The sequence below is a fragment of the Falco peregrinus genome, chromosome 2 (assembly GCF_023634155.1).
Source record: "Falco peregrinus isolate bFalPer1 chromosome 2, bFalPer1.pri, whole genome shotgun sequence".
NCBI lineage: Eukaryota > Metazoa > Chordata > Aves > Falconiformes > Falconidae > Falco > Falco peregrinus.
This window is the reverse complement of record NC_073722.1, coordinates 77888838-77901857: the sequence shown is the minus strand read 5'-3', so window position 1 is coordinate 77901857 and position 13020 is coordinate 77888838. Positions and strand designations below refer to the sequence as shown.

Genomic DNA, 13020 nt, shown 5'->3' with positions numbered 1-13020 from the left:
GCAGCCTGAGTCACAGCCTTGGTGTTCCATACTGACATGTGAACATTTAGGGAGTAACATCTCTTCGACACTTGAAACTGTGACTTAGCAGAAAGAGGGAGAAATAAAGCATTCAGAAGATCTACAGGGAGACAGAAAATATGATGCACCATGCAAACAGTTGTTAATACACAAAACATTTAATTGAGATGCCAGACTCTGCCTTGTATATCCTTTTGCATAGCTTGGTTTGTTTTTTTGTCTGCTCCTGTTTTTTAGAGCACCTATCGAGTTAGATTTAATTTTGAATTCCCTTCTGGATAATTTGTAGTATTGAGGAGTAGTGAAATTTTCCAGATAATCTTTGCTTACAATAAACATCTGCACTGTTGTTCAGAAACTAGTTGCCAGAGACGGTGAACATCCTTTTATCCATGTTTATCACATCGTTATGTACTGTCATCTTTGCCGTGTTGTTTGTGGAAATCAAAAGGTTGTTAGCAGAATCTACTACGTATCCTTATGCAGGTGTAAAATGGAAGCCTACAGGCAAACTCTCAATCTGACGGTGAGATTCTGGTCCCACTAAGATCAGTGATAACTTTGCTATTGTCAATTGGTGCATGTATTCAGGTTTTTCACTTTATCGCTTACATTCATAATATACTGGAGGGGCTATTCTAGGTCTCTGCAAACATTTTGGCTGAATATTACTTTGAATGCTTTCATATAACCCGATTTTCACATTCCTGTTGTCCCTTTCTGAACAATGAGGTTCCTCCAAAGGACAATTTAGTACCTAAGTTTTAATTCCTCCTCTGAATTACCAGCTGGAGAAATGTGTCCTTTTTTGAAAGTCTTGCTAGCTTGTTTAACCACCTGTGTTTGGTATGAAATCGGGTGAAATGAATAGATTAATGCTTCCTTTTCTGTGATTTTTTACGTTTCTGCCACCTAAAATCTCCTAGACATTTTTCCTGCAAGACACACACCCACCCTCCAGACAGTCAATCTTATAGAAAGAAAGATGGAATTTAAGACTTGAAATGAGGAGCAGAAAGGGCTAATATTTTCATTTGTGATTTTCCCCCTGCTTATACCACTGGTAGATAATTCAGTGATTTCTGACCAATAGTGACAACTACTGCTTCCTTTAATTGTAGGTTAGTTGTACAAGCTGCTGATAAAGGAAACCCCAGACTTTCTGCCACAAGTATTGTGAGGATACAAGTGTTAGATGTTAATGACAATGCTCCAGTTCTCCAACCACTAGGTGAAGTGGAGGTCCTAGAAAGTAAGTGTGATAGTACAGCAATGTTATCGTAAAACTGGATTTGTCAGACAACGATGCTTTTGGTGATTTGTGTAACTAAGCACCTGTACTAAAAAGGATAATGGATTGTATTAATACTGAAATATCAAAGTAAATTGTGATCTGCTTTTGTTTCAGAGGCATTATTCTTAATCTTCAGACGTTGTTTTTAAGAATAGTTTGGAATAAAACCATAGGCAATTCAGAAAGAAAAAAACAAACTCTGCAAAAATACATCTGTAATCTGTTCATTTTGGACTGCAGTGTCATATTCTTCAGATGTCTTCAATTTCTGCTTTTCTCCAATAAAAATACTTGGTGTTAAAACCAGCATTGCCAGAAATTAGACATTTTGAACTTCATGTGATGAAAGAATAATTTCTGTAAATTTGATTGAAGCATTAAAATGCTGTATAGCTTGATGCAGTTGAAGATCATGAAGAGGATGACCCAGGACCCTCCTGAGTTCTCATCCCAGCATACATCTGGCATGTTGTGTGACATTAGTTCAGCATTTGCAGACCTTGAGTCTTAAGCCCAGCATCTGAAAATACATGTACTTGTGATGCATTAAGATACACAGCTGGAAATTTATGAAGATTTAGGTGCTGAAATTCCAGTACTCCTGTTAACAAAAAATATCAAGGCTGTCTTTCTTAGTGATATTTTTTAGCCTGTCTTATATTTAGCTCCCAATGGTAATGAGAGGTATGGGAATCATGGATGCCCAGCAGCTGTAAACTACTGGCTACTTATTTAGATTTTGTATTTTGTTTAAGAACACTTGCTTTAGGACACTGCACAGTGTTTTTGAGGCTTAATTCCCCAGGTGTGCAAATAGGAAATGTTTTGCTTTCTGTTAGCTCTAGGCTTTGTTAGGTGATTACTAATAGGTTCAGTTTGCAATCCCATGTGAATCTAGCACAATGCAAAAGCTCTCTGTATCCAGTTTCTCAATCTCATAGGGCTATACCTTGAGCTCTTAAGACTTTTGTGCTACATAAGTTTAGCTGGAGGTCTCATTTCTCTCTAGTGGCCTCCTTTGGAAAAGCTTCAGAATTGCATTCATTCGTTCTACACAGACATGGGGACTCTGATGCCTCAGTTAAATATTCTTGTGGAAGTCTGTGACAATACTCAATAAATGCTTGGGGAAAATAATGGAAATTCCTGTTCCTCCTAAAAAAACAGTTAAGGCTACACTGGATCTGGGAAGGTCTAAAGGAAACTGAAATTAAAACTGGGATAAAGCAGATGCATTTGAAGAAATCCACTACTGTTTCTGTAGCGTTTATGGACATTGCTTTTATTCTGAAACAGGAAGTCAAAATACACCAAAAACTGAGATTCAATATTGGGAAATTGGCAAAATCTTCAGAAATTATAACATCATATTTTAGCTATGACTTATTCTGAAAATTATTGTTTCAGGTGCCCTGCCTGGCTTTATAGTGACTCGAGTGTCAGCAAGTGATGCGGACTCCAGGCCAGCACTTCAGTTTGGTTTTACTTATGATAATAGTCCTGGAATGAAATTTGCCATCGATCAACACACTGGTGTAGTCACTGTGGTGGAACCATTAGATTTTGAAGAAACTGCTGTGCATAAGCTGAGAATTGTAGTTTCAGATTCTGTACATCAAACAGAAGCAGAACTCACCATCCTTGTTTTGGACGTTAATGATAACCCACCAGTGTTTACTCAGGATTCGTATCAGGTGGGAACATAGCAAATGGACAGCAAACATGTGATGTCTTTCCATATATGATGATAAATAGTAGGAGTGCTTGTTTATATTTGTCTTAAAAATGCATGTGAGCAGTGGGAGGGAAGGTCTCTGCAAACTATGACTGAGCAGAAACAAAGCAGAGCTCTTCTGGTGAAACCCCAGCCCCTTTGTAGGAATTCTGCTAAAAAGGACTGAAGGAATTGTTCAGTTTTCATGTTTGTGATTCCTGACTTCAGGGGGAAAGTGGTGTGAATGCTAGCTGTGCTCCACACACCATGCATTCATCACTGGGCGTTACCAGATATAATCCAGACCGGTCTGAGGAGCAGGGTCCGGTGTTCAGAACTTCCTCCTCCTGAGACAACGGTGAACAAGTTGTATGTTTATTCTGGCCCTGTTACTATGGCATGATTTTTTTTCATTTTCAGTTACACAGCACCACAGAGGTGCAGCAAATGCCCGTATGGTAGGTTACGCACATATAGTTTGTAATGTGTAACCCTGCCTTACAGCAGTGGCGGTCATAGAAGGAAGTAAGGTATACATGTTTGACCTCCCCAGCATCCCCTGCTAGACTGAGGAGGACATACAGCTCAGCTATTGGGCTTCTGGACAAGCAATTGGACTGCTAGGCTGTTGTAGATGTAAGTTTTCCAACAGTATTTTGAAACAAAGCTGCTTTAGCAACTATGGACAACTACGGGCCACTAAGATGATCAAAGGTATTAGAGCACGTATAAAATAGACTAGACTATTTCAGTTGGAAGGGACAATTATTACTACATGTAATGTGGTAATAATTGTTGTAGTAATAAACAATGAGTATCTAGTCCAACTGCCTGACCAATTCAGGGCTGACCAAAAGTTAAAGCATGTTGCTAAGGGCACTGTCCAAATGCCTCTTAAACACCGACAGGCCTGGGGCATCGACCACCTCTCTAGGAAGCCTTTTGCAGCGCTTGACCACCCTCTTGGTATAGGAGTGCTTCCTGGTGTCCAGTATAAACCTCCCCTGGTGCAGCTTTGAACCACTCTCACAAGTCACTGGATACCAGGGGGAAGAGCTCAGCACCTCCCCTCCTCAGGGAGCTGCAGAGAGCAACGAGGTCGCCCCTCAGACGCCTCCTCTCCCATCTAGACAAGCCCAAAGTCCTCAGCTCCTCCCCATGGGACATTCCTTCCAGCCCTTCCACCAGCTTTGTTGCTGGTGACATATTCTGGACACATTTGAAGACCTGAACATCCTTCTTAAATGTCAAGGCCCCGAACTGGACACAGTGTTCAAGGTCTGGCCACACCGGTGCTGAATACAGTGGGATAATCCCCTCTGCTGACCAGCTGGTTATACTGGGATGCCCCCCAGGATGTGGGTTGCCCCCTTGGCTGTCCGGGCATGCTGCTGACCCGTGCTGAGCCTGCTGCCAGCCAGCACCCCCAGATCTTTAAGAAAATCTGGAACGCTTCGTGAATTTGCATGTCATCCTTGCACAGGGGCCGTGCTAATCTTCTCTGTATCATTCGGATTTTAGGATATGTGCTGCCAAAGTGAGCACAGTATCGTACAGAGCTCTCGACGGAGCCTGTTGAAAGGGGTTTGCTGTGACTTCATCAGCCCTCAGGCCGTGGGGCTTGGGCTGAGCATCAGCACCTGTCATGGCTTGGAGTTAAGGTTGGGGTGGGAGAGAGACAAAGCCTGGAGCTCCAGGTGAAGGTCGGCTGCACTAAGGCTGCCAATCTGTGTACCAAATACTGGCCCAGGTTGCCCAGAGAGGTTCTGGAGTCTCCATCCCTGAAGATACTAAAAACTTAACTATATCCATGGGCAGGTACCCTGCTCTAGGTGACCCGGCTCAGAGCCAGGACAAGGTGACCCCCAGAGGTGCCCATCAGCCTCCGCCGTTCTGCAATCCTGTGAGCTGAGCTGTCTGCTTGGGTTGGTGCTTTTTGTGTGTGGTGGATGTGCTCAGAGCCAAGAATATGAGGCACCACAGAAGACTTGGATTTAAAAATGCTTCTTTTAAAAATCTTCAGTCAAGGTGTAGATCTAAACACTTGTCTGAGTAAAGGTGACATATCAACCTCTGAGCAGGTGCAGCAGTTTTAGGTAACTATGGGACAGACTGTAGATACCTGTGAAATATGCAGGTGCCTGAGTTGTCAGGATTTGTGAAAATTGGCCATTTACAAGTCTAAATTCTGGAACGGGGGGGGAAATAAAAAAAGCACCACTAAAGCTCAAGTGATTTTTAGACTTTGCCTTAAGTTTTCCTCAACCCTCATATGTGTCTGATTTTGGAGAATAGTTTAGGCAAGTACTTGCTTGTGCAAGTGCTAGGATATTTTTTTTTTGTAGATTGGAGCAGATGTTGCAGGCAGGGTTATTAACTGATGCAAACCAGCGTAGCTCTGTTGGCTATGCGAGCATAAACAAGTGAGCTTCTCTCTCCACAATCCTGATGTTTTATGTGTTGGTTGGACAGTAAGATGCACTGCTTCTTTTCAGTTGGTGATACGTATAATTCTCTATTCATCATTCTGTGACTTTTACCCTTTTATTGTTCTTTCAAGTGTTTTCATATTTATACTTTTCAAATATAGTTTCATATATATGGCTATTATATGCATATAATCTCTCTGTTAAAATGATTTAAACTAACAGTTGAAGGTACATCAAAGGTAGCTGCTGTATCATACTGTTAATTTGAAATTGGATTTATAAGGTGGAAGGAAACTTTGGTCACAAAAGTGCTGTGTCTGGACTTGAAATAATGGAAGCTCTTAAGAAGGGAAAGGACTTTCTTGGCTTAGATCATATGAAGGAAGAAGGGAGCATTTTAAAAAACTAAATTCTACCAATACTCCAGTGATGATTAAGTGCTCTGGTTGTGGAATTTTCTGGGTACATGTATTTATTTATTTTTTAATGGTCAATCATACACTCCAGGCAGGGACTGCAGACTGTATTCCAGGTATGAAAATCAAGGTGTTTCTGAAAGCAGGGAGAAAATCCAATTTTAAGTGCAGTCCATTGTAGATATTCCTTCCGTTAGTTGGTGAAAAAAGAGATTCAGTGATTCTCTGAACTCATCATCATCATGAACTAGAACTAGACAGATTTTACTACCATTTGAAGTTTACTATAAATTTTGGCTGTATTGTGTGCATTGTTTTCAATATCTCAACTCTTTAGTTTTGTCCCAGAAGAAAATGAGTAGGTGAAACTTTTTTAATGCTGAAAACTGTGTTTGTTTTTTTCCACTAAGAGTAAATGAAGAAAATTGTGTGTTTAATTTTCAAAACCTTTTCTTAAGCTCTGTAAAAAATATAATTTTGCTTTCTATGTCAGGTGAGTTTGCCAGAGCTCATTTCTATGGATGCCACTGTTCTGACAGTCTCTGCTGTGGATAGGGATTCAGAGCATAATGGAATAATTTCCTACAAAATCCTCTCTTCTGCTGAGGGGTTTGCTATTAATCACAAGAACGGTGAGTCTGTAAGCACAATTTATTATTTCAGTTTTTTCAATGTAAATGGAAGAGTCCTATTGCACTTCCTTACCTGTTGCCAGTGATCACTTGAGTTCTGGAAATCTTTGGTGGTCAAAGTCCACCATATGTTTTTGCTAAACTGCTTATTGATGAAGAACTGATCGCATCAAAAACTAGAGTTCTCTGTTTGTTCCTGAACCATGCATGAGGCAGCTAGTTACAGCGTCCTGTAGGTGCTATTCTTCTGATGTAATTTGATAGAAAAGTTGCTGCATGTTTTGCATTGATTCGTAACATTTCAGCTGATGTATTAGATTTCACTCAATTTCAGTTCATAATTACTATTTTTCAGTACAAGTTGAAACTGTCATAATGGGGTTTGGGCAGTATGTATTTAAGATTGCTTCTTTAGAAAACTTTAGGAGTTTTCTAAACTGAGAACATGGAAATACATGTGTATCTCCAAAATACCTAATTTTCTTCAATAGTTAAAATATACACCAATTTAAATTTTTCTGGCCTAGTGTTGTAACACTCTGGGAGGTGGAAAATTGTGTCTCTCTCTTTTTGTATGCATTTATACAGAAGATTTTTTGGAATATCGGCTTTAGAGATTGCTAGATACTGCAAAAATGATGTGCAGCTATTCTATGAGAAAGTTCTTATTGCTTATTTGCAATAAGGTTTTTACATGAGATGAATTTTTGAGTGTTTGTTGGGTGGTGGCAACTATAAACACTATACAAATGTCTCGCCCAGTTAAAGCTGTTTTCTTTTTTACCCATTTGTTACTCTTATTGACCAGCCTGTCCTTATGTTTGACTAGTGGTTGTTTCCAACTGTGATCAGAAAATTGTCACACAGCATTGGTCTGTGGTGCTTAGCTACACACCGTGAAGAGCGAAGTAGAGGTAGATAGCTTATGAATGAAGTGTCATTGATTGTTTTGGGTTAGGAGGGACCTTTCAAGGTCATTTAGTCCAACCACCATGTTTAGATAAGCAATTTCAATTAAACATGTTTACATAACTTATTGGCAATCCTATCTAAATAACAGGCAAGCCCATAATCCTGTTACTGGATTGAAAGCAAAACAGGAGAACTAATGACCTTCAGTAATGAACTTGCACAGTATAGCCACCTCTAATAAGGAGCCTCTATTTCCTTAGCTTTGATTTGCCTTTTATTTTATGCAGTTTGCATGTTCAGCCTGTTACTAGGAAGAGAATTTTTTGCTGGTCTAAACACAGTATGTTTATTTGATACTGCATCATTGTGTGTAGGCCTTGGCTTTGCAGCATTAGCTATGATTTCTTAGAATCATAGAATAGTTTGGGTTGGAAGGGACCTTTAAAGGTCATCTAGTCCAACCCGCCTGCAATGATGAGGGACATCTTCAGTGAGATCGGGTTTCTCAGAGCCCCATACAACCTGATCTTGAATGTTTCCAAGGATGGGACATCTACCACCTTTCGGGCAACCTGTTCCAGTGTTTCATCACCCGCATTGTAAAAATGTTTTCCTTATATCTAATCTAATTAATAATAAAATTACATATAATCTAATCTACCTTCTTCTAGTTTAAAACTGTTACCACTTGTCCTGTCACAACAGGCCTTACTAAAAAGCCTGTCCCCATCTTTCTTACAAACCCCCTTTAAATATTGGAAGGCCACTTATAAGGTCTCTCCAGGCTGAGCAACCCCAACTCTCTCAGTGTTTCCTTGTAGGAGTGGTGTTCCATCCTTCTGATCATTTTTGTGGCTCTCCTGGACCTACCTCAATGGGTCCATGTCTTGGTGGTGCTAAGGATTCCAGAACTGAATGCAGTACTCCAGGTTGGGGTCTCACCAAGAGGGCCAGAATTTCCTCCTTTGACCTGCTGCTTTTGATGCAGCCCAGGGTATGGTTGCTTTCTGGGCTGTAAGCACACATTGTTGCCTCATGTCCAGTTTTTCACCCACCAGTACCCCTGAATCCTTTCCTGCAGGGCTGCTCTCAATCCCTTCATTCACCAGCCTCTATTGATACCAGGGGTTGCCCTGCCCCAGGTGTAGTCCCAGGTGTAGGGCCTTGCACTTGGCCTTGTTGAACCTGATGAGGTTGACACGGGCCCACTTCTCAAGCTTGTCCAGGTCCCTCTGAATGGCATCCTGTCCCTCAGGTATGTCAGCTGCACTGCTCAGCTTAGTGGTGTTGGCAGATTTGCCGAGGGTTCACTTGATCCCACTGTCTACATCAGTGATCAAGATATTAAACAGTGCTGGTCCCAATACGGACCCCTGAGGAACACCACTCCGGCCTGATCTCCATCCAGACGCTGAGCCATTGACCCACTACTCTGGATGCGAGAGTTACTTGGGAGTGTGCAGTCTTTACAGCTGAGTCATTTTCAAATATAACTGGTTAGATTCAGCTTTCGGAATCACATTTACTTGTCTTAATGAGTGTGAAGTGTGGCCTTTAGTTAATTCTGTTTTACTTTCAGGTTCGGTGTTCGCTACGGGACCAGTGACACAGCTGGAAAAGGTGTCCTTTATTCATCTCCTGATAGAAGCCACGGATGGTGGCAGTCCCACTCTGAGTGCAGTTACCACCCTAGAGGTGCACGTAGAAGATGTAAATAACTATGCCCCTCAGTTCACGAGGGTTCTGTACAATCTCACAGTGAGTGAGGATGCCTCAATTGGAGAAAGCATCCTCACATTTTCAGCCATTGACTATGACTGGACACGTGAAAACACGTATGTTGAATACTCCATTATTGATGGCAATGCTGAGAATTTATTCTCCGTGGAAACAAGTGTCATGGAGTCAGAAACATCCTACAAACTTGTTGGTGGTCTTGTTTTGAGCAACGTTCTTGACAGGGAAGTGGCGGCTTCTCACCGTTTGGTCCTCCTTGCCTCTGATCGTGGAATACCCTCCTTGAATTCAACTGCTACTGTGCTAATAACTGTGCTGGATGTTAATGATAATCCTCCAGTATTTAGCAGCCTGGAGTACCATGTTCATGTCAAAGAAAGCATCCCTGTCGGTAGTCATGTTACTGAAGTTTCAGCAAATGACTGCGATGCAGGCACTAACGCTGAGATCACTTATGCTATCATCTCTGGAAATGACAAGGGACATTTTCGCCTGGATGGGAAAACGGGATCAGTGGATTTAATGAAAATGCTGGATTATGAGGAGACCATGAAATTCACTTTGATCATCCAAGCCACAGATGGAGGAACTGATGTAAAAAATGTGGCTTTTTCTGTTGTTCTTGTTAGCGTCCTAGATGACAACGATTATGCCCCACTGTTTTTGTTTCCCAGCCTCAGCTGCATTGTCAGTGAAAATCTGCCTACCTTTTCTTCTGTGTGTGCTGTTAATGCACTGGATTTTGATAAAGGCTCCTATGGACACCTTACCTACTCCATCCAGTCTTCGTGTTTGGCTCATCGTGAAGCTCCTAGAGACCATGACATGTTCTTCATTGATCCTTTGACAGGAGATATTCATACAAAGCAAATGTTTGACTATGAAAGTCAGAATAGGTACTGTCTCATAATTCAAGCAAAAGATAAAGGTGACTCACTGGCTACCGTTACGGTTCAGGTAGATATTGAGGGGAGAGATGAATTTGACCCAGTGTTTACACAAGATCAATATTTCTTTAATCTCCCTGAGAAGAATGAAGCAGGCCAGTTGCTTGGCAGAGTGACAGCATCAGACAGCGATGGTGGACTGGATGGAATTGTTCATTACTCCCTGCTAAAAACTTCTCCGTTCTTTTCTGTGAATCAAACCAGTGGTAATATTTATTTGACTCAGACTGTTCACAGAAAGAAGAACGGCAGCAGAAGGAATGACACACTGGAATTGTTGGTAAGAGCTCATAGCCCCAAAATTGAGTCAAAGTTCACAGTATGCACCGTTTTGGTAAATGTTTCCAGTTCTCCTGAGAGTTATCCTGTAGCGTCAGCATACAGCCTGACCATTAGTGTTTTGGTCTCCTTGACAGTGTTCCTACTGCTTGCAGTCAGTCTTACTGCGCTTATTCTGAGACATAACCAGAAAGATCCGATGCACTCTTGTGTGAAAAAAGCCACAGTATCCTCCTCAGCTACTGAAGTGAATTCAGCCAGCAAAGGTAAGGACTGCCAGCAAATCCAAAGCACTGAGAGCAGTAGGCTTCCCATGGGTGCCATAGCAGAATGGCTGAGCCTAGCAGGAATCGGAGAGGGGAAGGATGATGGTGTCCCCTGCAGGCATTCAGATTCCAGTGGCCACGGTTCTGCTGAAAGAGAAACTGCAGAGGACGAGGAAATCAAAAGGATCAATGAGCATCCTTGCAGAAAGAGCACTGGCTCAGCGCTGAGCGAGCGTGGCTCACAGGTGCCAGATTCGGGGATCCCAAGGGAGTCTGATCAGCTCTCCTGTCAGTCTGGAGAAATGGATGTTGTGCCTCCCACGCAGAGCATGGAGAGCATGCGGGCCATTAAAGGACAAGGCACAAAAGAAGCCTGCGACACAGTCTATGCGCATAAAATGTTGTCTCAAACACTTAAGATTGGAATAAAGGAGAAAGACATAATGACAGACCTCACAAGAGAATATGTCTTGACGTCAGGTAGGCAGGACTCTGTGTATGATTCACTTGCAGCGCTTGGAACCTCTGATGAGGATCTCGGAGGCGATTTTAACTGGGATTATGTGCTCAGCTGGGAGCCCAGATTTCAACCTCTTGCCTCAGTGTTTAATGATATTGCAAAACTGGAAGATGAAAATGTACACATTCATAGCTTCCCTAAGGAGAAGAAATCTCTGGCTTTCCCTCCTCCCTTGATAACATCAGTAGCTCAGCCTGGCATAAGGACAGTGCCACCACGTATGCCAGATATAATAACTGGGCAAGCATTTAAAAAATATCCTCGTTCTCCCGTTACCCATAATCTTGTATACCCTCCACCAACCATGACCCCCAGTTTTTCTCCTTCTCTCTCTTTACTTACCATGCAGACACCTACTGCTTCTCCAGTAATATCTGATGGGAAAATGATAGGAACTTGTCTTATTGATCCAAGCCGTGAACTTGCCGCAGAGGAAGAAATTCAGGTCTAGGTTATTAATTGACGTTAGTTCATGGTAAAAAATGTGTCTTAAAATGTATTTTGTTATTGTTTAACAAGCAAAATATGACTGTCAGAGCTATATCATCAGTATTCTTTTTGTTTTCAGGAGCTGGAAAAGTTAAAATAGAAACTAGCCAGAAACTATCCATCGTGTTCTTCTCAGAATACACTGTGAGGCCATGAGGCTTCTCTTTCAGCTCCCAACAACTGTGGTTTCCTATGCAAATCACGCAGCCAGGTGCCTGATAACCAACTTGACCAACTTTACTGTTTTCCTCATAAAATATGTCAATGACAAATAAATGGTAGTAGTTCTTCACTGTGGAAAAGCTTTATTAGCATGCTGGTGGGTTCTGACTTCTGTGGTGGTATTAGAAGAGGGGACTAGAGGGATGTGTAAGTACGGTGGGTTTTGGAGGGGCAAAGAATAAAGCAATAATTCCTATTGAGCTCTTTCTCAAGTGTTGGCCCAGACTTCCCACATCTCAGCCCCTGGGTCCCAACAACCTGTTGGGCCTGATGCAGTTTCATCATCTGCCGTGGCTCCCCAGTGGGCTTTATTTATCTTCATGCTGTGGAATTCCACTTAGCAGTTCCTGCGCACCTTTTGTTTACCTGCTGAGGTAAAGCCAGCGAGTCGCAATTATCTGAATAATAACAGATCACCCTTGGAAAACAGAATAACCAGTGGTAAGATAAAAGCAACCATCTACTTTATTACCAGATCTAAAATAGATACCTGTTGTTTTTCTGTCCTATTACAGAATAGGTCCCCAGGCAGCTGTAGGAACAGGCAGTGTTACGGTTCTGAAGGGCTTGTATGCCTGCAACCTGCTTTTTAGTCCTGTACTGGGTGTATCTCTGCAAGACCAGATAATCTAGCCTTGTTTGTTGTATGTATCATACATATGGCATTTTGTGTATGTATGCATATTCAGACACATGCACGTGCCTATACTGTTGTGTATGCTTGTATATTGTATCAGATCAATAAAATACACAGAAAATACATCTAGAGTAACTCCGGTTTCTCTTCAGTGTATATTTAAAAGTCTTTTGCATCATCTGTGTTACAGTTGGGCTATAGGGAAGGGTCTAATTGGCCTGGGACTCTGTTACAAGTTGGATGTGTACAGAGGTATATATTGTACAGGTTGTAACAGGCGGAGGAAAAGCATACGGTCCAGTTAGACTATGTGATCTTGTGGGATGAGCAGCATGTGTGCAGTGGCTTTTGTCATTTCCTTGGTCATACGTGTCAAGGTTTGCATCCTGTGGGCTCATAACCTGTCTTTAAATAAGATCCTGTTTCTAAGGCTACACCTGCATTGTACTGTCGTGCAAGGGCATCCATGCTGCTCTGCAGGGGTGCTTCTTTTAAAGTTGGCGTT

The 13020-nt window shown here is 41.9% G+C and overlaps 1 protein-coding gene and 1 non-coding gene across 2 annotated transcripts in view; one reads left to right on the top strand and one right to left on the bottom strand.

The window, feature by feature from the left end:
* Positions 1–12619, top strand: part of DCHS2 (dachsous cadherin-related 2) — a 73012-nt gene extending 60393 nt beyond the window's left edge. The window contains exons 17-20 of the mRNA XM_027779988.2: positions 1143–1273; positions 2723–3009; positions 6368–6506; positions 8998–12619. Coding sequence (XP_027635789.2) covers positions 1143–1273; positions 2723–3009; positions 6368–6506; positions 8998–11618 — 3178 coding nt within the window. The 3' untranslated portion in view covers positions 11619–12619. The remainder of the gene's footprint in view (positions 1–1142; positions 1274–2722; positions 3010–6367; positions 6507–8997) is intronic.
* LOC114010829 (U6 spliceosomal RNA) lies at positions 4468–4574 on the bottom strand. The gene has a single exon (XR_003552501.1). It is a non-coding gene; the product is annotated as a U6 spliceosomal RNA (small nuclear RNA).
* Positions 12620–13020: the final 401 nt, after the last annotated feature.